The 24944-nt window shown below is 39.1% G+C and overlaps 2 protein-coding genes and 1 pseudogene across 2 annotated transcripts; 1 reads left to right on the top strand and 2 right to left on the bottom strand.

The window, feature by feature from the left end:
• The first annotated feature begins 695 nt into the window (after nt 1-695).
• LOC119886801 lies at nt 696-8127 on the top strand (annotated as a pseudogene).
• A 1591-nt stretch (nt 8128-9718) lies between these two features.
• zgc:172270 (uncharacterized protein LOC100136849 homolog) lies at nt 9719-14313 on the bottom strand. Its single transcript, XM_038697752.1, has 3 exons — nt 13882-14313; nt 12731-12918; nt 9719-11108 (listed from the first exon to the last, which is right to left on the bottom strand). Exons 1-3 carry the CDS (start codon nt 14098-14100, stop codon nt 10958-10960), a joined length of 558 nt encoding a protein of 185 aa, XP_038553680.1. The 5' UTR covers nt 14101-14313; the 3' UTR covers nt 9719-10957.
• Nucleotides 14314-20135: 5822 nt separating this feature from the next.
• Nucleotides 20136-22263, bottom strand: si:ch211-213o11.11 (probable G-protein coupled receptor). The gene has a single exon (XM_038697653.1). The coding sequence runs from the start codon at nt 22170-22172 to the stop codon at nt 20892-20894; it is 1281 nt and encodes a 426-aa protein (XP_038553581.1). The 5' UTR covers nt 22173-22263; the 3' UTR covers nt 20136-20891.
• Between the last annotated feature and the right edge of the window lie 2681 nt (nt 22264-24944).

Below are 24944 nucleotides of genomic sequence, written 5' to 3'. Positions count from 1 at the left end.
ATTTATATAACATAAGTGTGCCAGTTTCAGAAACATGAAGTCAAGATAAGGTTTTGTTTTTCTGTTGAGAAGCCAGTTACGGTTAAGTTACTGTGCAAATGGAATGAAATAACAATCAAATGATTATTTTAAATTGGATGTGAATACATAAAGGATTTCATTCAAAAACAAAATGTCTGACATTTAAACAAAAATAACAGCCTCCATTTTGACTGCTGCATGGAAATGAACAACATTTTGGATGTGTTTTGCTTCAATGTGCTGCATGATTATTTTGAGTTAGTATTCAGTTTACTGTAGGAGTCTTTTGGGGGAATTAAATAAGGCTCTAGGGAGTTTTATGATAGATGTTCTGTTTGGACTATTGCACAAAAAATTCAATCATTCTCACTGGTTTAATGACTAATCCCAGTTTGAGGTCTTAAAAGCAATTACATTCAACCAGCTCCAAACATTGCATCTTTTCCATTTTGGTGGCTTTCCATAGAAAACAAGTGATGCTCTTCTGCTCTTTAGGATCTGAGAGGAATGTTCCTCGTTTTTAATCTAACAAGGGATCACTTCAAATAATGTAGACGCTAAAAGCATTGACTCACTGCGCAATTCAAGATAGCATCACCCAAATGTTGTTAAGGGACATTTGATTTTAAACACCAGCACACCACAAAGTCACAACCTGAACTCATAGTCTGCTCATCCTCAACCCAGACAGTTTCCTGTACAGGAAAACAACATGTGGGGAGGGGGTTACTGAGATTGGTAGGACACAGAGCTTCAGCAAAGCAGACACCAAACTTGACGCAGCGCCTGATGAGGACTGCAGTGCCAAAATAACAAAGGATCTTTTCAAAGGTAAGTTCGTCAGAACAAAATCACTCGATACGGTTTTATTGTCATTTCATTTTTCTGGGAAGTTTTTATAGTTCAAAGATTTGAGATGGGTGTGGAAATTCATATTTTTCAACAAAGGTGTCACATTTTGTTTCTCTGCAGACCAAAGCGCGGACTTTTGGAATATTTCCTACAGTAATTTAACCTGAGGGCACATCACAAAAACAACTTTAACGGAGTGAGCGGACAGTAAATTGCACAGGGCAACTACACCACGATACAGAGGATAGCGGTCTTGAATCGCTTTTGTGATGTGACCGCTGGCTGCGCCACAGTGGTGCTTTTACGCACGATGGAGGACCTTTTACGCGAGCAATATAGTTGGGCGCAGAATGTTTCCTGGAACAACTCAACAAGTCGTGGAAATGAGAGCCATTTAGGAAACACCACAGTCAATCCTTTAAAACGAAATGAAGAAGTGGCCAAAGTGGAAGTTACTGTCCTGGTCCTGGTGCTGATGCTAGCTCTGACGGGCAACCTGTGCGTCCTGTGGGCTATCCACGCCACCAAGCACAACCAGTCTCGGATGTATTACTTCATGAAGCACCTGAGCATCGCAGACCTTGTCGTTGCAATTTTTCAGGTCTTACCGCAACTCATTTGGGATATCACATTTCGCTTCTACGGCCCGGATTTACTGTGCAGGCTGGTCAAATACCTCCAGGTCGTGGGCATGTTTGCATCCACGTACATGCTCGTCCTCATGTCCCTCGACAGGTGCTTAGCAATCTGCCAGCCACTTCGCTCCGTACACAAGAGGAAGGACCGCTTCTGTGTGATCGCCTCTTGGACTCTCAGCCTGATATTCAGCACTCCTCAAGCTTACATTTTTTCTTTGAAGGAGGTCGGGAACGGTGTGTATGACTGTTGGGGAGACTTTATACAGCCATGGGGTGCCAAAGCATACATCACATGGATGAGTCTCAGCATTTACATTTTCCCAGTGGCAATTTTAAGCATCTGCTATGGCTTGATATGCTTCAAAATATGGCAGAATTTTAATTTAAAAACGAGAAGGGAACACTTCCTGGCTCTCACTCCAAGGCACTCCAAAGGCGCCCATCCCCTCTCTCGTGTGAGCAGCGTGAGGCTTATTTCAAAAGCAAAGATCCGCACAGTGAAAATGACATTTGTAGTGGTCCTTGCCTACATTGTGTGCTGGACTCCCTTCTTCTTTGTCCAGATGTGGTCTGCATGGGATCCTGCTGCACCAAGAGAAGGTAAAGTCACCCTCAGTGTTTGTTTATTTATTTAATTTGAATGCAGTTTCAATTATAATCAGTTATAAATCTCTGATATATACACCAAAATCTGTGATTTGTCTGTACATATTGGTTTATGAAAAAATTACCCCTATTTTATAGTGTGCCAAGTGCTCAGTGACACAATTAACAGAGCACTGTGTTTGCCCAAAATTCAATATGGTGAATGATTGCCCATAAGCCCTTGTGATGAAAAAAACAAACTTCTTTCTAAAACTCTATTACTCTACTCTACTATTTCAGCAGTAAGTGTCTACAAAGGTCATTCTTCCACGTCATAATATATCTCTGGGAACGCATAAGCAATCCACTTCACTTCCAAGGCAACACAATGGTGTTTAACTCCAGACTTCCCCACAGTGAATACAGTGTCATTTACTGTGGTTATCAGTTCAGGAAAGTCAGCGGGAGAGTAAATGTACCAGAACATCAAAAAGTTTCTATCTCTGTTCCTACTGGTGCTTTATATAATTACACTGCATAGTTTGGTCAGACCTGCCCCTCATATCTTTTGAGTTTGCTATTAAAGGGGACAAAAGCAATGTTCATTCAAGGCATCCAGAAATTTAGATACAGGGCGGAATAAGCCAAGCCAATTATTTCCCTGTTTTTGTCCTCTTCCAAGCAGTTTTGCACAACATTAGGAAAATAAACACATGACAGCCAAGAATCCATGCGCGGTTCTCTACAGAACTGATCTGATCCACCACAAGAGGCATTTCTTACTACCATTTAGCATTATAAACATTTTTTATGACTTTTCATCATGGTATTTTCCAAAGCATTGAGATGCCCTGAATAACATGTCATCAATGTGGACATAATTTGTATGAGTTTCACAGTCGTACTGAGAAATACTAAACTATAAAATTGTGTAATACTGCCCTGTGAGAACCATGTATCCTCTAAAGGTCAACTTTTCAAAAGCCATGAAAAACGAGCCTCTTTTTGGCAAAGCATTTCTTAGATAACCCAATGGGTTTTAATGGTTTATTCAGCTTAATAAGTAGGAAAATCTTCTCAGAATATTCTTTATCAGATGAGTGATGGCTGTATCATCGCAGTGCTCTCTTTGATTTCAACCTCACCCTATTTCCATTTTTTCCAACCTCAATCTCAGAAGACTTGGATGTCATGATATTACAGAAAAACAGCCAAGAATACTGTCTTTCACATCTGGCAGCACACAAAAGTGGTGAATGTACTGCAAGTAAAAGAAAAAGTGTACCAGGGCAAACTAAAACGAAAATAGCTTGAATGTCATTTTGTGGTATTTCCTCTTCTGAGAAATGCACTCCCCACAGCACCAAATGATCTCAGAACTCTAGACAGGGTGTTTGACTTATCTCTTGAACACGTCTCATAATGTTGACGGGCTATTTGGTGAACACTGCGCACAGCTGCACACTTCTCACAATAAAGCAAAGTACTATAGATAGCCAGAGCACCATGAACAGAACAGCTTAGCATTTTCACTTGAGTAGAGAAGAAGACTACTCACACTAAATCTCTCTCACCCCATTAGGGATTCAAAGTCAAAATAACTTGGAAGTTGTCCACTTTCCGCTTTTCAAAAGGCGTGCTCTTGAATGTGCTCTGTGTCTCTAATGATTGGAAATTCAGTCAGCTGAATGAATGAGAAAACTGTTTTTCTATCCAGGACAGCCTCTTCTAACTGGAGCCATTTATCATTTTTGTGTCAAGCAACTTAAAATCCTATTTGTGTCACATCCATCAACCTTCCATAATTTTTTCAGCTGTATTCCCAAATGTTTTTGGTGTGTTCATTTATTTCTCTATGCATTAAGTGTACTATATTTATAAAATAGAATTTAAATGGAGAGAAACCTGTCCATGGGGTGATACAATCTGCCACCTCACTGTGCGTGTGTGTGTGCGTGTGTGTGTGTGTGTCATTTTACCTTGAATTTAACGTGATGAAATGTAGATTAACACACCTGAACACATGGGTTCTAGCCGCTTCTAAACATCTGTTATTCCCTTCAAAACAGTTACAACAAGAATTTTAACAAGCATCTACAACTATGCTACCAGCTTAGCCTGTTAACATGCTAACATTTGCTAATTAGCACTAAGCACAAAGTGCACCTGAGGCTGATTGGAATGTTGTTAGTTATGCAAGTCATAAACTTGTATATTGGACAAAGTGAAATTCTAACCTGATGATGGCACTATGAAGGGATGCAAGTTATTAAATTCATCTTCAGGGCGACCATGAACGTCTGTACCATGGCAATTCATCCAATTGTTGTTGAGATATTTAGGTCTGGACCAAAGTGTGCAGAAGCCATCCCTACAGCCATGACGCTACCAAAGGATGAAAACACTTAAAAGTGCAACTTGAAAGATCGAACAAAGCAAACTTTAGCCCACAACCAGTTGATTACATCTTACTGGAATGGAAAAAAGCTTGAGGCTTCTATAAGATCCAGCCTCAGTATACTGTCTGACTTCTCTACCCTGCCTGTGGAACACAGCCTCGAACCCTCTATCTCAGTATGGAAATCTTGAGTTACTCAAACAGCAGGACGTTGTGTATTTAGTGGGGACATTTTTCAGCTGTGGATTTGCCTTGTGTGAGTAAATATGGTGTATGTGGGATTGAGTCAAAATAAACTAAAGTGCTAATGTTCATAGTAATTAAGAAACACCAGTGTAACAATGTGGATCATTGATGTCATTTTTGATGACAATGGAGCTCCATGACACAGGAATAAGATATATCATGCTTTCAGGCAACGCTTTTTTAACTTTCTAGTTTCTCTTTAGATCTATTTTATATGTAACAATACACCTATTCATCAAAATGCCAAGCATATTATTGTTTTCTTTCTCTGTCACTCTCCCTAGACATGGCCTTTATCATTGCCATGTTGCTGGCCAGTCTCAACAGCTGCTGTAACCCGTGGATCTACATGTTCTTTGCTGGTCACCTATTCCATGACCTGATGCAGTGCTTCTTCTGCTGCTGTAGACAGTACCTGACGGCCTCCTCCTGTAGCTGTGATCGACAGAGCAGGCACAAGAGCAACTCTGTCACTTACGTCCTCAAGAACACCAGCAGCCAGAGGAGCCTCACGCACACATCCAGCACAGGGGGACCCGGACACTGAAAAGCCAGCTGAAAGCCATCCAGGCTTCCTGTAGCTGAGTAATCTGGAAATCATGCCAGTCCCCCATTTCATTTAATTATCTGTAGCGGCACTGCGGTAGCCATTGTAACATGTTTTAAATTGAGCTAAATAGACAATGTAAACCTCCTGTCCACACAATGTCCTGCACCCTGTTAAAACAGCAAGCAGTGTCCATTTTAAGAAAATGTGATGTAAAGTGAAGCTTCTAATCTCTATGGCTGTGTTCCCTTGGCTTTCCCCAAACACCAAATCAAGTATTTATCTTAATTGTACGCTTTAGCATTTTTAACATGCATCCTCTGTCTCTCTGTATAAACAACCATGACCATTTTCAAAGTTGGTCGTATGTTGGCCTTCAGTCTTGAATGTTAAAGTCTCTTGTTCTGAAAGTTTTTGTCCTGATTTGGCCTTATTGTAACAATAATTGTAAGAATGATTCTTTCAGCAAATGTAAGGAAAAATTCTTAACTGTGTTTTTAAAAAGCTAGGAGTTTGGCAGATTACAAAAGTATCTTTGCTCTGTGCAAATTGCCACTAATTGGGTTACTGTAAGGATTTTTTTACCCTTTACAGCAGCATTACTTTGTGTGCTAACATTTTATGATATTATATGATACGATATTATAATATATTAAATTATATTATGGATGGACACATCAAAGTGTTAATTTTCATTAATTATATTAAGGTTATTAAGATAATGATATCACCATTATAAAAACACATCAGCAAAGCAAAAACCATAAGGAATGCATTTTACAACAAGGAGGTATGGTTTCAATGCTATCAGTAGACTTTCCTTCCTACACATCAGTGTCTGTCCTTTGTGATGTAATATGAAATTTACTTTGTGAACAGTCTCCACTGCCTCTAATCTGTGTGTACATGTCATCATTTCATTTCTTTCCTATGTTGTTGGTGTTTTGAGGTAATCAGTGGATCTGGATTTAAAATTTTATTCACACTGAAGCACATTTAATCGATCTGGGATCAAACTAGAAGATGGTTCCCTCTCTTGGCCACACTTACTATTAATAAAAAATAGTCTTATTTTTCTGCTCTATTTGTTTTGCTGCACGATTCGAAGCAATATGCCAACTGGACTGAACATATGGAGATTTTCAGTGTCAGGATCAGATAATGTATATTGTTGGTGTATTAGGTGGGTTTAAAACTAAAATAAAAAATAACATGCAACGAGAAACAGTCTATTAAGTTTCATTAGAGTCTAATATTTGGCACAACTGCAAAATTTTGTGATGTTTACATTTTTCTGTCATTACATATGGAAGGAAAATTATGATAATAATTTTGGGGGGCGTTTTTTTGTATATGTATTTTATTTGTAATAGTAAAGCCAAGGTGAGACAGAAAATGTGGGAGAGAGAGGGGATGACATGCATGAAGGTGGTTCTCATCAAGAGGCTTCTTAAGAAAAGTCTTCAGGTATGATTTAATCCTCCTTGAATAAAATTGTTGAAGTGCAATGAAACCAATGAAATTCATATTCTATGTAAAACATTATTTATTTAAAGCTTGGCTGACATCAACATAGAATAAAAAGAGTGAAATTCATGGTCAGACAGTTTTCAGGTTTTGCTGTATCATTATGTAAAAAACCCAACAACATTTAATCCAGTAACAGACACTAAATCAGCTCAAAATGTATACCAACAAACAAAAATGACAATTCTGCACCTTTTCTGATGTTTCATGGATCTTCTAAAGTCAATGAAATGTCCAGAATTGGGTCTTTATGTATAAAGCGGCTGTACAGCACTTACACCTCCTTGCGCAAAACCACTCTCACGCTGCTGTATATCTTCCCTAGTGACTGGAAGAGCGGGTCAAGGAAGGAATTGTGGTCAACTCAGACACTGGGACCCGACTAGACAGCTCTTAATGCAGGGCACAACAGCCCAGATGTGCCAGCATGACAGACAAGCAAACCGGAAGTCCCAGAGCAGTGACAAAGAGATGCCCAAGATGACAGTCAGGCTGTCGGTACTTTGAAACTGTGAAAGTGTTGTGGCTGGCTTTCAACACCCTGTCCAGACTGTGTGTGCTAGCAGGCTCTGCAATCACATCTTCAAAGTTGACCTAAAGCATACAGAGATGGATCATTTATTTACTGTGTTTGGTTATATAGGCTTCAAGAAAGACAAATCAGAAATAAACATATTTCCACTCTCACTCCAGGCAGTATCTAGCCGTGCATTACAATATACACAAGCCTCATAGTGAGACCTTAAGTCCATAATATGATAACATACATATCATAATGAAAACTGTCCGTGGTAAAGACTGTGGATTATCCTGAGTAAGAAATAGATGTTTTCAATGCTTTGAGTGTCACTAACAAAATCCCATTTAAGCGTCTTGTGTAAGGGTGATGGTAGAAGTGTCTGCAGCAGAGACCTTAAACCCTCTGCAAATAAAAAATTAATCTGTCTATGTGTTGTTGTGTGATCTGGTTAAAGTGGCTTTTAAGGGTTGACTTAAAGCTTAAAACCTACTCATAATCAACCTTTTGAAACTTTGTAATTAAAGGTGGACTAAGAAAATCTGGAGAAATCCCACAACAACACAAATACCTTGATATCTAGTAAACAATGACACAGCAAGTATGTAACTCAGTGGTTCTTCTTCAAACTTTTTCATCCCTAACTGACACAAATTAGACCATGGACCCCCATTTGATAAGATTTTGATCGTCCATCTGATAGGATTTTGGCTTTTAGATGTTTTATTACAGAGTGTATAGCCATAGAACATATGTTCTGTCACTGTGTTACTTCATCCATCCATCCATCGTCAACTGCTTATCCTGTATACAGGGTCGCGGGGGGCTGGAGCCTATCCCAGCTGACATTGGGCGAAAGGCGGGATACACCCTGGACAGGTCGCCAGTCCATTGCAGGGCCACACATAGACAGACAACCACTCACACTGACATTCACACCTAAGGGCAATTTAGAGACACCAATCAACCTAGACTGCATGTCTTTGGATGGTGGGAGGAAGCCGGTGCACCCGGAGAGAACCCACGCGGACACGGTGAGAACATGCAAACTCCACACGGAAAGGCGACCCACGACCTTAGTGCTGTGAGGCGACAGTGGTAACCACTGCACCACCGCGCCGCCCACTGTGTTACTTATGGGTGGAAATATAGTAAAAATCAATTATTCCACTTTTTGCTGGGGACCCACACACCACTTCGAGAACCACTGATGTAACTAATGTCAGCTAAGTTACGGGTTAGCAAACTGTCGCTACAGTTGCAAAGTTAACATGCAGAGAGGACAAGATGGTCCCAGCCTAGGTGGAAATTGCAGGGGGGGGGTCAGGAACCCCCCTATCTGAGTGTTGTCTATATGCTACACTAATAGTAGTAAGACTCTCCTTTGTGTACACCTATCCTACACAAGAACAATTTTGCCTGTATTATTTGTGTGCCCTTCAGAAATTTTATGTTTATTGCCTCCCCCTACTGTTAGATGAGATTTACGCCAATGGGTCCCAGAGCCAGCACACCAGCTCCAGACACCGATACTCACCTCTCCTGCTACTATAGCTAACATCACAACAACAGCATGTCTAGAAAGTAAGTATTTTAGCAAAGACCTAATCTGTTGTGCATGTCAGCACTCACAAATCAATAAGTCAACCATGACCCATTGTTAGGTCAGAATTATCTGAAGCCTATTTATTGAATGCACTTCATGCTGTAGCTCAAACTTTTTGTATCCATAAACCTCCTAGCTGCTCCTTCAGATGTCCTGTATCTCCAAAACCTAATATTGTTAATAGCTATTTTTGATAGCATTTTTATCCACACACACGATCAAGGCTTGATTCATCTCAGCAAGAAAGTAAATATTAATTATTTGCACCTTGACCACATCCTTGTTGATTTGCTTGAGGTCCCTGTTGGTGAGATTGATCATCGGCTCCTGTCTGTGGTTAATTTCAGTGTGCATCCATGTCCATGGCCCTGCTCTTTGATTAAAGGACGATGCACAAGCCGAAGCTGAGATAATGAAGCAACAGGGGCCGGAATGAGAGATGGGTGTATGGCTGCAGTCAAAGCCCCAGAGGGCAGCAGAGGGGAGTGGCAGTTTATGAACTGAAACACCATTCAATGTTATTCCAATGCAGGAATGCCAGCAGGCAGCTGCCAGCGGTGACTACCTCAAACTGTCAAAGATACAGAAGGCACTGCTGACATACCACATCAAGTATATGGACACACACAATAGCATTGTCCATTCTTTTGTAGAAATGTGACACGTCACACTGTGACTTACAGCATTTCTCAAACAGGGAAGCAGGCTCATGTTGCATTTTACACCGACGTAAGAAGATGCTATACTGCACAATGAATAATCAGTACATACATGCATGATATATGGTGAGATCATGTAGGATGTTTTATTAATTTCCATCCACACACGAAATTAAAGAAAAAAGTAATACTCGAAGGTTGCTCATATAAACCTATATAAAGCCTATCTCACTAAATACACAACTTCGCAAGAACATTTGCTTTCAAGCTTAAAACAATTGACCCTGAATAAATGGTCATTATATTGTAAAGCCTACAAATCACTATAAGCCCAGTCCTGCTGTCCTTCATATTATCCATGCAATAGTGGTGTAACAATGGTGGTGACAATGATTTTAATATCTGTTTTATCATTACAATGTGGAGAATTAATGAGTTACAATTGCTGTAATGGCTTCATAGTTCTTTGGAGGTAGATTTTGTTTCCTAACTCATATATAGGATATAACATGTCTGTAGGATGCAATACTAATCCAGATTAAACCCTCGGCCACCACAATGATAATGTTTTCTGTATAGAGAAATATATTTTTCATTTTAACAGTCAAATACTTGAATCCGTAGCTTTTATTGCCATTTCCTCAGAATATATCTAAGATAAGTGGGTCTTCTTTTCTGCAGAACTAAATATTCTTAGGTGTCAGCAGCTTAACTACAATTAAAATTAGATCCTAGTAGTTGTACATTTATGTTCATTGAGCTTTAACTCTAAACTACAGCATAAAATGTAAAAAAAATATACATAACTCTAACCTCTTAAAAAGTATTATGACATAAAGACTATACAACATTCAAATTGCATAATTAATTATGATGAAATTACTCCAAATTGTAAATACTAATCCAGAGGCGTAACCTTTATGATGTGCTGCATTCAACCAAAAGGTTCACTTTCAGCAGTTTCATTTTCATCAAATCAATCACTGGAACGGAAGTTATTTTAGAGACTCCATTTTTTTACACTGATCCCAGTTTTTAAGAAGTCTGATCCTCTATTTGGTCTCTCCAGAGCAATTTCACTTAGGGGAGGATGAAAGTAAGAATTACATCTCCTTCTTTTTGTCACTGTCAGGTCACAAGTAAGTAAGCAGTTGTAAGCCGTTAAAATCATTAAAAAGGGCCAGCAAATACTTTGGACTTTGACCAAAGCTATCTTGACTGTGAAAAACATGTAATTATAAACATTTTATTATGAATTAAATATTAAAGACTCAAATATCAACGCACACTTCAGCTCAGTCCACTAGAACACCAGTGCACTTGTGCGCATATTGAACAATCCCAGTGCAGATGTATGACTCTCATTCTTTGGCCAGGTGAATACTGAAACCTCCACAGCATCTTGCAGCGCTCTTGAAGAAGGGACGCAGAATGATGCTAAGCACAATGGTCCACAGGCTCTGCAGCCAGCGTGTGCCAATAAAGATACACTGGATACAAGGACCAACCATCCTGTCATAGAAAGAAACACAGATTTTACAAAGAAAATCATCAAAATTACATAAAGAAAGACATTTTCTTAGTCTCAGCCATGCAGCCAGTTTAAGTTCAACATGTTCAATATGTGTCTTCTGAAGCAGTGTGGACAGGGAACTGAGAGAAAGTATTTTACTTTTAAGATTTTAAACTGTTTTCTAATTTTATTATTTCATAATTTCGGTTTGAATCAGGATTTGAACCCTTCTTGGTTCTTAAGTCATTTCACAGTTAATTTCACACATTATGTCCTTTAAGGCAACAATAGGCAATAGGCAACAATATGGGTCCAAGTGCGGCGGTCACACTTGGTCACACATACAGGTAAACAGCAAACTGCCCTCTCTGGGTACAGACTTTCATTTAAACACATTTCTTAATGCTGTATAATCGAATCAGAATTTCATCACTAACAATTAAATTAACGTAACTCTTATTTTCCAAAACTACTCATTTTTGCCAACTTAGTGTTTTTCCATTCCTGTTCCTTATCAAACCACTTCGTATTACTGATGACATTGTTTCATTATCATTTTTCAAACTTTGAAAAGCTCCTACCAACAACAGAAGACATTATTTGACTGTTTTCACAGATGGAGTAGTAACTGAACTGAACTATTTCTGTAAAATTGATGGAAAGAGAATATCCCAATACAGATGTTTTAGAGGCGTATTTAATCTCCTGGGGTTTCGGGGTTGTTTAGCTGTTGGCAAGATCAAATGACATCCATCTTTATTTGTGGACACTTCCCCACCCTAATACTCAATTTCAATTTCAAAACACTTTATTTATTGCCATGGGGCAATTGTGAGACCTGTAGATTAGTACAAGTTTGAAATAAAATCATCTTTCATAATAAACATAGCCTAATATATTAATAAATAAATAAATAAATAGACAGACATAGATCAACATTGTCACCATAGTCCAAAGCAGCATTACTAAATGAAATAAAATACATTATAATTCATGTACTGAATAGGTGATTTTTCTATTCTTTTGTGACAAGTGGGGTGAATGAAATTTTATTTGTGGAACTTAAACACATTTAAAACATTTTGGTTTTAAAGTCTTTTAAGTGTCCAGTTACTATGGATAATCCACATATCTCACTGACAACAGGTTCATTGGTAATAGTCAAAAAAGGTTGACAGTGTGATCTGTGGATTGTCCACACATTGCTGTTGATTGGAATTTTTAGCCATGATTGCAACATGGCAGTTGGTCGGTCAATCTACCACTTCGAGTCTCAACAACTATCACATGGATTGCCTTGACACACTAAACTAAAAGGGTGAACGTGGTAAACATGATACTGCAAATCATCAGCCTTTTAGCATTATCATTGTGTGCATGTTAGCATGCTGGTGTTAGCATTCAGTTCAAAGCACCATTTAGCATAAGTACAGCCTGCTTGTTTGGGATGTGAGCACCACAAACAAACACCTATTCACCCCCATGTTATTGGTGGTGGGGGCAGAAATTTCAGAGTTGGATATTTCAAATCCTGGACAAATTACACCTAACCTATCTGTGTAGCAAAACATGTTACATGCTGTCCCCATAATATCTGCAGGAAGGTGTGATCTAAACCTACCAGATGTGAAAGCAGCTGAGGATTGCAAACAGGAAACCAGAGATAATTGACATGGGAATTGCCAGAAGCACTGTGACTATCCTGTAGATCCAAACCCTAGACACCTCAAACAGGGCATTACTCCAGATCCATACTCTGTCCCCACTTCGCACAGACACCGGCTCAGCGATCACATCCTCAAACGTCACCTGGAGAAGCAAAGAGAAAGTGGTGCTGATGGTTCAGAGGTGAACCGCTAAGTCATGTTCCTGTTGGACTTAATCCACACCTTAAATAAAGTATATCTACTGGAGGGCAGTGCAATCAGCCAGTTCAATTCAATTCAATCTTTATTGTCCCACCAGGAGAAATTTGATTTGCAATAGGGTTAAAACAGACATACGTGAGACATGAACAAAAAAAAGATATCGTATACAACATCTATTTGTTCGTCTAAAGTCTAAAAGTACTCAAAAAGTTGAGATGGTAGCCTCAATGCTGTAGGGTGCTTCTGAGCAGGCTCAGTGCAAATTTAGGGCATTAATTGCTGTGAGTGCAAAGGAAAATTTGTATCTGTTAGTTTTTATTTTGGGCAATCTGTATCTTCACTCAGAGGAGAGAAAAACAAATTCCTCCAAGAGAGGGTGGTAAGAGCTGGCTGTGATAGTCCTTGTCTTTTATAGATGTATTCCAAGGAAAGCTGTTGAGTGCTAAGTATTTTACTGGCCACCTTAACAGTGTTAGACAGTTTATTTTTGCTTTCCACTGTAAGATTCCCAGCTATGCAACAAAAAGTTAAAATTGATTCAATAAAAGATTTATAAAATAGAGACATCAAAGTTTTGTCCACATTAAAGGTATTCAGTCTGCGCATAAAATGAAGCCTCTGAAGACCCTTCTTGTAGACAGCAGAAGTGTTATGGTCAAAGTTCAAGTTTTTGTCAATAAATGTTCCTAGATACTTGTAACACTTTTCTAATATTACATTTGTAAAACATAGATAGACCAGTACTGCACGTCGTTACTCACGCAGCGCCATTCAGATAGTTTCTTAGTTTTACATGCCAGTAATTTTGAGTGATTTTATTACCAGCTATTTCACTGCATGTGACAATTGCACAGATTGTCCATAAAACAATGTTCAATAGAGCCAATGCATAAGAAGGCAATACCTTGAGGCAGTCATTGATACCACGAGGGTCTCTGACATTAATCAGAGGTTTGGTATCACTGATTTCCACTAGGGTAGATGTGTGAATGTTTTCCTCTTCTTCCAAAGCAGGAGGGGCCTTCCACAGCATCTGAGGTTCCTCCCCATTATCAAATTCATCAGGGTCACTGGAGTCCCCCAAGTCAATCTCTACTTCCTCTGAATCTTCCCCTTTCATCATGGTGTCCTTCCAAACGTGAAGAAAACACAATCCGGCGAGCAGAGTGGGTGCCTGTCACTTCCCTTACAGCTCAGACTGAGGTCGCTGACCGGACCCCTCAGCTGGCAGTGAAGTTATATTGGGAACATTACAGTGCCCTGGATGGTATTTGCAGATGGTCTTTCAAGTGAAGATCATTTTCCTGTGCTGTGTGAGTGGGGGATATAAATACTCTGAGCACGGAGATGGTTCTGTATACACTGAGACAGCCTACTGGGAATGCAATCATACAGAAACATACAATGTGAGGCAAATCTGCAAGCAAGACAGCACTGATAAAAAACTAACATTGTGCGAGCACGTCATGTAACTTCCAACTGGATGATGAAAAGTAGTAAATGATACAGGTAAACTTTCCCTACAGATTATAGGATTTAATTAAAACTAAAGTCAAATTTGTACTCAAAAGAATTGTGTTCATGTCAGAAAAGGGGTTGACTTGCAATACAATGCTGCCTCCTTCTGGCCTGTAATGGAAATTAAGTCACTTCTCAGAGCAGCCAGATGTGCCTATGTCCTGTTCTTGTGGGCAAAACTGACCTAATAACCACCAGTATGCAAGATTGGAAGCGGGGAAGCATTATTAATATTTTTATAGGACTCTCCCCTTGATTTAGATACTAATAAATTTAATTTAAGATGGTGTACTCCAAGTTAAAACTTAATCATGGCATCCAAATCAAACAACAGGAATAGAATTAGAAATTGCCAAAAAAATATGGAAAACATAACAAAACTCTCACTTTGTTTACCAGATATCCTAGCCATTCGTCCTTTTTGCACATTTCCCATTTAACCATAGTTTTGCTTTTGTGTTTGTTTTGTTTTGATGTAGAATAAAGTGAAGGTAAGAGCTGAGGCAAAATTCGAGTCTATTCTGTTTCTTAAAACAGACTTATTGATCCAATTAGTTTCTAGCTGATTTTGCTGAGGAGAATAAACCCCTAGCACAGAGCACCAGTTGTCCTTACATGGCAAAATGCACCTTTATGACCTACGTGGCGGACACAAAATCCACCACGTCCTCTGGGATTGAGAAAACAACTGCTCTTCCCAAAAGTTCAGAGTACCCTCCTTTTAGCAATTATTTCCATACTGTTCCTCAAAGAAACCAGTTAATTGTTCAGCTGTGATGCCGCATAACCCTGCCTTGGTTTGCTCTTCCCAGCTTCAGTCACAATGTGGAGGATATATTGCATATTATCACAATGTCCTCCTCAAGGCCCAGATAGTTTGAAGAGCTTTCTCAGGCCTCTGCACTCTGTCTGGTGTTAAGTGTGTTTCATAACATGCTTTTAAGAAAAAAAAAAATCCAATTCTGTCAACCTTTGGACCCATTAAGTCATCCTCACTGCTATTAAAAGGTCCCAGCACAGCAGCTGGCAACGTGATAATCTGAGAAAATAATGTTAATATACAACGTACCCCATACAGAAATGTTCTCAGCTCATAATACTCATCTTGTCCATGTGCAAATCTCAAATATCTTACAGTATATAGGCCTAAGTCCAAGAGTTTGACCTATGCACCACTGGTAAATCATTCTAAGAGAACCAAACATGGACTGGAAAAGTTTTCTTATCAAAAAGGCTGAACGATCACACTAGGTTGAATAAAGTACTACCAAGTACATAACAAACTGTACATCTGTTCAGATTTCCACCTGCCAGTGAGCTACTGTACGATGACCATTGCAAGGTCTCCATGGTAATGAACATTTCTGCCTGCTGGTTGTAGACAGTGTATTGATGAAAGAGGTCTTCCTGTGTCTGTGCCGGAGACGTTGGCATGCTAATGGACTGCACACCTTGACAGATGGGGTTTGTTTGTGTCCGTGGCTGCACAGGTGAGATCACTGGAGTGTGTGAAAGTAAGGGGTGGCACATTTCACCTCATTGTAGTCATCGTTCCATCTCATGACGTAGGATTTTGGGGAGGTAGCAATTAAAGTTACTAGATGTCACGGAAATTGTATATTGCTGGTGAGGGATTAAGCAAATAATTGAGTAACAACCAACCATTGTCTTTGAAGAATTTATTGATAAAAGAGAATAAACAGAAAAGTACTACACATAATCAGCCAGTCCACACCCGTGCCGCTTTGGCCATCTGGCCCAGAGCAAAGGGATGCAAAATCATTTACACAGTCTAGGTTGTTTTGGGGAACAGAGATCCTCTCCCGTCCTTGAATGCACATTCAAGCAAAGGAGAGGAACAGCAAGAAAGGAAAACACCAAAACAATCTCATAGGTCTGACCTAAACCCTACTAAATGTGGATAAACCGATGTAAGGAGTTTAGAAGAAGGAAAGGTTAAGGATAAAAAAACACAACACATATATATCTATAAGACATAATAACAGTAGCAATAATAATAATAGTAAAAGAACATGCATAAAAGATTAAATGAAAGAAGAAACAATTTTCTGCTATTACAATGGACAGGGAAATTTTGAGATTTTTCTACAACACTAAATATATTTCAGCTGAATTCTTTGACTCTGGGTCCTTCTATCGTGATTAAAAATAAAGGAAGTGACATCAGCTTTTCCCTCTCTCTCATGTGACACAGCCACACATATTCAACGTGTAGAAAACAGGTTTTCAGGGCCTTTAATGCACAAGAACCTTTCTCTAATGTTTGGCCTGTGTCCCTCTCATGACCTCAGCTCAACAACATAATGTGACGATAATCCAGAATTTGTATGAGTGCACTTTATATAAGACAAAACACGAATGCAATGTGCATAATGCAAACTATACATTTTATATCTTATATAATTATAATAGATTTTGTAACATCTCTGTATGTGTAACAGGTGTTACATGTATAGATGTTAGTTTTGCAGGCCCAAAGAGGTGAGAACTGCTGCCTCAGACCACATATACATGTTAATCACAATCATATGGCTGAGTGGCGGAAGTGTGTGTCTATTTTAACTAGCGCTTTGATTTAACTCCACGATTCATATACCCTCTGATCCCGACAGCAGCAGCTTATTTGGGGCATGAGGGATGTTAGCGATGACAGAGTTCCTGCTCAGCACCTGTCAGTCCAGCTGTTTTCAGTACAATAGGTCAGTCTGATTATTTGTCATGTCTAGTTAACAACGCAATCACCAATTCAGTGCTTCCTATCTAACACCATAGCATTAAAAAGATGAAATATATTTATTTTTAGCGCTGCGTTCTCTGTACAAAATCCCCATCTGAACCAGCTGCAGATCAGTTTCAGTATCACATCATTACACTTTCATGTGGACACGAAATGATGTCTTCTATGAATTAGGTCAATAAAAACAGCTAAATCAGTCTTCCCTTATATTGGGATGCTTGGAAAAAAAAATTGTACCATCCAGACATTTCAGATCTTCTCTGAGAAGGATTAAAAATATCTAAAATAAGAAAGCTTCAAACTATATGCAGATGTTAACAGCTAATTGGTTGACAGCAGCACCAACTCTGATTTGACTTCAGTTTACTGCCAAGTGGTTGAATCAGTGTTTGTTCCATGAGTAATTATTATGTGGTTGTTTTTGCTTTATATCAGTGAAGCAGATGCTGCAAAATGCTGTCCTTATTTTTTGGCCAACACTTTTACATCAAAGCATTTGAGCTAACATTATATAACAGGATCCCTTTTTTATTGAAATGTTCACAACAGTACAAATTCAACAAGAATGCCAAAATAGCCACATACTACTGAAAAAAACTGGCTGTTAATGACTGAGGAAAGGTCTGATGAAATAATATGCTTCACTCCGTCAGACAGCACCATCAGTCACACCTTCTCCCTTTGATTCTTCAAGAGTGGCGCTCTCATTATCACTGCCTGTGCAGCAACAGAGAGGCTCATCAGCACATGGTATAGCACACAGAAGAACATTAGGTCTTTTCTGATTCAGGCCTACCATTAGGCTCAAGCCATGAATTTGTGTTTTCCATGGAGACTTGGAGAGTGTGTTTGATCCACAATGCATATGCTTAGCAAAAGAGACGCACAGTTGATGTGACTGTCTTCATTTAAGAAGAGCCGTCAATGGGGTGGGAGGTCCTTCACTTTAATTAGCACCTTATGAAGACTGCTCAGGCTAAAATATTCATTAGATTGAATGACACACTTTGGAAGATTGGTGATGAAACAGGCAGTCAGTTCTTTGAACTGTATTGTTATCAACCTTATTGCCCCTTTTTTTTATCAGTATACGTACAGTATATAGTATTTAAAAGCTAAGAGGGGTAAAAACTTGATTATGTGATTGAGTATATCTTGGTTTCTTTTTGAGCAGATGGATTTTTAATGGAGTAGCCTACAAAATGTTGAATCTTTCCATGACACTTCCTTATGATCCCTTAATATCCAGCTTCCTTAAATTAATAATCTTATTCTGCACTATCTCAGTGAAGCTATATGATGTTTACGCTGAGTGAAATATTCCAACCCAAGATTTAAGAATGGAAATAATTCAGCTAGACATATTTGGTACCATTGCAAACGTTTGGGACTGTACTGCAATTTACAATAAAGCTCTGCAGGTTTGAACGATGTTTGGGAGCACAGCATGAGTTTGTAATGACTAATGTAAAGACAATATTTAAGAATTGACTAAAGTGAACATTAAGAGTGCAGTCAAAACTGTTTTACCTCATTTACGTGTTATCCTTTAAAAAAACATCTCAAAATTGTAGTGAAGCTGATGACTATTGTCATTGTGTATGTCAGTGTGTATGAGAGAGTCGATTTATGTTTACAGTATTTGTTTGTGTACCATAAACTTCCATGCAAGTGTCATATCATATTTGCACACTGTATTTGTACTCTACAGCACTTACTTGAATGTGTTTACAGCCAGGGACTATAACATTGGCACATTGTTATCTTGCTTTTCACATCTCCGGATGTCTACAAAGTACTTCACCTCGTGCTTTTACGATTTCAGTTTGTATGAATGTGTGTGGGATGCCTTTTCTCCTGCCTGTCAGTACACAGTCACATATAGTTCTCATTCCTCCAATTGTTATTTTTCTCTTCACTGACATTCCAGTGACAAGCAGCATCAGTGCCACTATAGACAGCAAAGTAGGTGATATTTTTTACACATTTCTCTGTTGAATGTGTTTATTTGCCTACTGATTTTAGCTCAGCATGCATCTCTTTTTATTTGTTATTAAACCAGTGGTATCTTAAATCTAACCTGTGAGCGGGAGTTGCATATTCTCTCAACATATTCAACATAAATACATCAACATTTTATCATCTGTCTTCACTGATTGATCTGTGAAGGACATTAATGATTAACCTACTTTAACAAGAACAAACTGTATATACCATAATTGTATGTGTACAGTATTTGACAAGTAGGTAATGCTCATAGAAACATGTATGTAAATATAGATTTTTTTCATTAATCTGCCAGTGCACACACATTAACGGGGATATTAGAGACAACCACTTCAGCTGTTATGAAATGGCATGTTCTCATCACATAATCTTGCGTAAACTGGGCTCAGACAGGCTTTTCACAGACACAAGGAATGACACAGAGGTCAGGACCCAGAGGGTCAAAGCTTGTCTGCAAAATTGACAAACAAAAAGGTGCACATGAAGGTACCAAGTTACTGTTTCAGATGCCACCTTTGTGCTTTTTGTGATCAGAGAGAGATAGGACTTTAATTTTTACAGACTTACAGAGAGTGAGCTCAAGGATACTTTGACAGGACCCGTGAGGGATTTTTAATGGGGAAGCAGGCTGTTGATCTGGTTCATGGTTACGGGACAGTCTGATCACCCGGCTGCATCTTCACTGTTACAGGCTGTAAGATTATTCATTATTAATTAATAGAGTATAGTAAATTATTCTCTGCTGTGGAAAAAATACAAAATTTTATTGAATTATTATTTTTTTTACATAAATAACTGCCATATTTATTTCTTGAACCGTCTTGCAAGAGGGAGACATTTAATCAGTTTAGTATAGACCAATGTGCAAGGAAAATGTCAAAATATTGATTCCTTGTGATGTACGGTATGATTATTTCCTCTACAGAAGTGATCAAAGTATTCAGTGTTCATTTGCACATTTAAAGAATTAAGAAACAATATATTTTTTAACAAAAAGTGATGTTTCAATAATACAATAAATACAGTTTACATAAATTCCTGCAACATAAATACAACAACTTGAACAAATAATGTTGCTGCTACATTGATACATCATATAAAAATAAGTAGTCTAAATACCTTACGAAAAATAGATGACTCATCCTCACTGTAAAACCCTAAATTCTGAGAAAGTGTTAAGATCTGTGTATTGATTATTTTGTCATCACTTACTATTCAAGTATAATGTGATATTTGTATTTCTAACTTTTTAATAAAAGAGCTGTGCTGATTGCAGATCAACACAGACTGTACTTTAGTAGCCAATAAAAATAAATGTATTACTAACAGTATAACTACAAATACAGTAACAATAATTGAATTTAAGAAACTATGTCCATTAGCATTATATTCCATTATTGTTTCATGCATGAGTGTCTTCTGTAGATAAAAAGAAAAAAAGTGTGTCAAGAATCATAAACAAGCGAGTGTTTATTTCTTGGAGCAGTATCTTAGCTTTTACTGTATGCAAATAAAGTTTACAGACATATTGCAACAGTCACTACTGTTAACCCCTGTGGATCATTTTTTATCTTGTTGCTAATGGTAATATCCCTACAGGCTACTAATGCTGTGGCACAACAGTGAGGTATCTAATTGAACTCTTCTGGGATCTGTCCTGGTATCCTGAAACCAGTTTGCCCAGCTTGATCCAGAGTGCTTTGAGGACTGGATATGGCAAAACTTGCACGTGTCTCTATTGTGCAGCTGGTCCTATGGAGGAACTGCAGGAAGTTTTCGTTGCCTGAGCCCTCATGGCTGGAGACAGCCAGCTCGAGTGGTCGGGCGGAGTAGCAGCGCCTGACCTTACAAAGTTCCTCCCTGATCTGCCGGTTAAGAAGCCCATAAAAAAATGGGTTAATAGCAAAGGAAGAATATGCCAGCCAGGTGACTGCATCCTCCAGGTCATCAGGAATCTTGGGTGATGGATCTAGTGTCATATGAAGGTGGAAGGCAAAGTAAGGCAACCAGCAGATCAGAAACTGGCCAACAATAACCACCAGAGTGAAAGCGGCTTTACCTCCACCAAACGTGCGCTCACGCATAATCCGACGGGGGGCGTTGCGTGTTGTGATGATGGTAGTCTGGCTGTTTATTGAGTCAGAGCGATGCTTCAGTTGACTGTTTGTCCACAAGGGCAGAGGTCCATGCTGGCGGGCAGCCATACGGGCCACCTTGTACACATTACAGTAGACAGCAAAAATCACAACAGCAGGCAGGCAGAAACAGGTGACAGTAAAGAGCACCGAGAAGACTTGTCTGTGGTCACTGTGGCTCCAATGCAGCGAGCAGTGTGCTGCACTGATGGAGCTCAGGCTTCCGTAGGACTGCCACCCAAAGACTGTGGACAACCCCAGCACGGCAGAGGCCACCCACGCTATCACTATCACGGCAGCAGTCAGCTTCAGCGTCATCTTGACCTCATAGTGCATGGGGTGGACAATGTAGTAGTAACGCTCCACACTGATGGCTGTGATGGTGAAGATAGAGGCAGCTATGAGGGTTACACTGAGGAAGACGTACACCTGGCACTCCAGCACAGTGAACACCACACCAGCAAAGTACGGAGAGCTGGACACAATCCCGAGGGGCATGAGCAAGATGGAACACAGCAGGTCCACTGCACACAGGTGGCACACAAAGGCAAATTTCCTGAGATGAGGTGCTTTAATGACAACAACCAAAACAGCAGTGTTGGCCAGAAGTGCCAGAACATTCAGGGTCACCATGAAAAATATGCCTGTCAAATCCTTAAAGCGTGTCTGTGGGTTGGGAAGGGTGCCCAGCTGTCTGCTGGGAGCTGATGGCATCAGCGCCCACACGGTGGTGCTGTCATTGTACTCAGGGGTCAGAAATGGACTGTTGTCCTCCATGGTTCATAGTAAAGGTTCCAAAGTAAAAGTACACATCTGTGTTCCAGACTCTCCCATTGTTCAGAAATGAGGTTGAAGGATCCTTCAGACATCAAATGAAATACTCTTCACGCCTGTGTTAGAGAAAATAAAGTCCATTAAAACAGGATATTTAACAAGTTGCGAACACATCCCTAACATATTATCACGTTTGATCAACATGTTAGCAAACAGATTTACACATACACATTCATTTGGAGTCATGTTTGTCTCCGCCTCATGAACGTAAATCCAATATTCACTCTCTCTGAGTTCATTAAGGTGGATGAACACATTTAGTTGTGTTAAAGGGGTACTGAAGCAATTTAACATTACACTTCTATAAAGTTGGGGGACTCATGAGTCACATTTTAGAAGAATGGTCAAAATTGAAGCAGCTAGATCTCCTGCCTTTTAGTCCACCACTAGTTACTGATATGAAATGTGTAAATATAAACACCCAGAGATCCTCACTGCAGCCTCATAACCTTCAACAGAACACGCACATACATGTCTTAAAGGTACTGGAAAGTTAAACAATAAATTTACACATTTGTGGGAATATTGAAGAAGGCTCTCTCTCTTTTAGTGAGGGACAGATATGATCAATAGGAATAATTCATGGAGGACACCCTGTCTCTCCTCCAGCCGTCCCCTTCTTCTTGAAATGAAAGATAATGAGTGCGCTTGTTTTGCCCAGCTGCAGAGAACTGGCTGCATTGATTAATATGTGTTCAGTGTCGACCTGCACGGCACCATCAAAGAGCAGTCCTCTTGTTAAGACAAGTTTGACCCCCAATCCTTGTTTAATTGTTTTCTGAAAAACAACTAGAAAGCACTGACTGAATTACGTGTTTACAGTACATTTTGATTAAACACAAACATAGGGCCTTTCTGCCATCTTGCACTGATAATCATTACAATCAGGTTTCAAATGTATGATGTATGTGGAGGAAGCTGTCCTAAATACATGTGATTGCTCGCTGCCAGGGCTCCACTGATGCTTTCCCCCGCTGTAATCTTCTCTGGTGGACAGCTATTGGCATGCCACGTTTGCAGTGAGATTTATCCCCAGAAAGGACTAGTACATGTACATTCTCATGCATATTATGTAAGGGTGTCCTCATTTTCCATCATGTTCCGGTTTCAGCGCGGCATATGCTAAGTCCACGTTTTACTGTACTTCTGAAGGAGGTGATTATTTTCAGCCACTAGTTATCTCCAGCTTGTTTAGTTCTCTGAAACCTTTTGTACTGTAAATTCAACAGATAAACATGCAGTGGATTCTGCTGTAGTTTTTCCTGTGTTACTACTTTTTGAGTAGAAAGAAGTCATCATTAAAATGTTTAACATTACTTTACATCTGCATTGTAATGAGGATGAGGGAATTATGCAGGTTTTTTTTATCCCTTACAAAGCTGCTGTTACAGCGCATTTTACCCTGTTCAGAGAAACCCCATTATCCCACCCTTTGTCGTGACTTTCTTAATTATGTTAATAATAAATTTGAATGCACTTTAGGGTAGTGATGGTGCAATGGATAAGACACCTGCCTTTGGTGTGAGAGACCCTGGTTCAGTACCCCACTATGACCCATCCACCATTATGTCCCTGACCAAGACACTTAACCTCTCGTTGCTCCAGAGGCGTGTGACCTCTGACATGTATAGCTTTTGATAAAAGCGTCAGCTAAATGTAATGGAAGTGTGATTAACATTCATTTTATATCAAATGAAAAAGTAAAATTAAGCATTAAATATCTCAAAGATTTCACACAGAATTTGTTTTAGTGGATGTAATTTAAATTAACATGAGATTTCAGAAATGATGATGTGAATTTAATACAATACAATTAGCATCGGTTACATTGAATAAAAGAAGACAAAATAATCATATTAGATAAATTGAAGTACATTTCCATTATTGTACATCCAATATAAATACACTGAAATTGTAATAGTCCATTTAGAAGATATATCAGATTCCACCTAAGACATCAAAATAAAATGACAATTAGCAACAGCCCCTATCCTGTCCAGGAACAGCGTGAGTAACTATGTAAAGGTCAGCTGCAAAAATGGAGGAGTCACTACAACAATTTCTTTTCTGGTTTGTCGTCCTTAATGCTAAAAGTTCATGTTCAAAACTATCAGAAATCTTTCTTTAGATATCACTGGTTTATAATAACATCAGTTGCCTCAGAGTGTACTAGTCTTAAGGCTCTTGTGTTAATGTAATTTCCACAATTAGTGTTAGTTCAATTGGTGGTCAAAATGTCACCAGACAGCAGCATGCCAGGCCCATAAGAATCAAAGTTGTATCACTGACCTTACATTTTGTTGACTCAAATGTCCCCCCTAAGTCCTTCCCACATTCTCAAACACATGTACCTCCGCAAGATGCTCGAACTATTCTGTTTGTACTTCTCAGGCCTCTTGTTTATTCCATTATGCCATTAAACCTTGGAGTGATAACATTACGTAGAGAAAAACATGAAAAAGTCTACTGTATTTTTTCCTTAATTATTAAACTCACCAAATATAATGTGAGCGTTCATATTCTTTGATATCAACTCCACTGATTATCAAAGAAAGGCTTACTAACACAATACTTTAACAAGCAACTCTTACATTTTGAAAATTGGCAGTGGCTCCTCCAAAAGGATTTTTCCGAGTCTTGTAAAGCAGAGAGCTCCCAAATCATGATGATTCCCTAAATCCTTCAAAGGCCCCAAACTCAGTGCTCAGGAGCTGG

The sequence above is a fragment of the Micropterus salmoides genome, unplaced genomic scaffold (genome assembly GCF_014851395.1).
Source record: "Micropterus salmoides isolate LMB-PRFRI ecotype aquatic unplaced genomic scaffold, ASM1485139v1 Ms_hic_scaffold_4, whole genome shotgun sequence".
In the NCBI taxonomy this organism is placed as follows: domain Eukaryota; kingdom Metazoa; phylum Chordata; class Actinopteri; order Centrarchiformes; family Centrarchidae; genus Micropterus; species Micropterus salmoides.
The sequence above is the reverse complement of the archived record's forward strand: the minus strand, read 5'-3'. Positions and strand labels throughout refer to the sequence as shown.

Excerpts from the sequence above, each read along its gene's own strand:
- zgc:172270 (XM_038697752.1), bottom strand. The coding sequence starts at position 14,100 with ATGATGAAAGGGGAAGATTCAGAGGAAGTAGAGATTGACTTGGGGGAC. Across the intron at positions 12,919-13,881 it reads GTATCAATGACTGCCTCAAG|GTGACGTTTGAGGATGTGAT; the intron begins GTATTGCCTTCT and ends TTGCTTCTCCAG. Across the intron at positions 11,109-12,730 it reads CTCAGCTGCTTTCACATCTG|GATGGTTGGTCCTTGTATCC; the intron begins GTAGGTTTAGAT and ends TTTCTATGACAG.
- si:ch211-213o11.11 (XM_038697653.1), bottom strand. The coding sequence starts at position 22,172 with ATGGAGGACAACAGTCCATTTCTGACCCCTGAGTACAATGACAGCACC.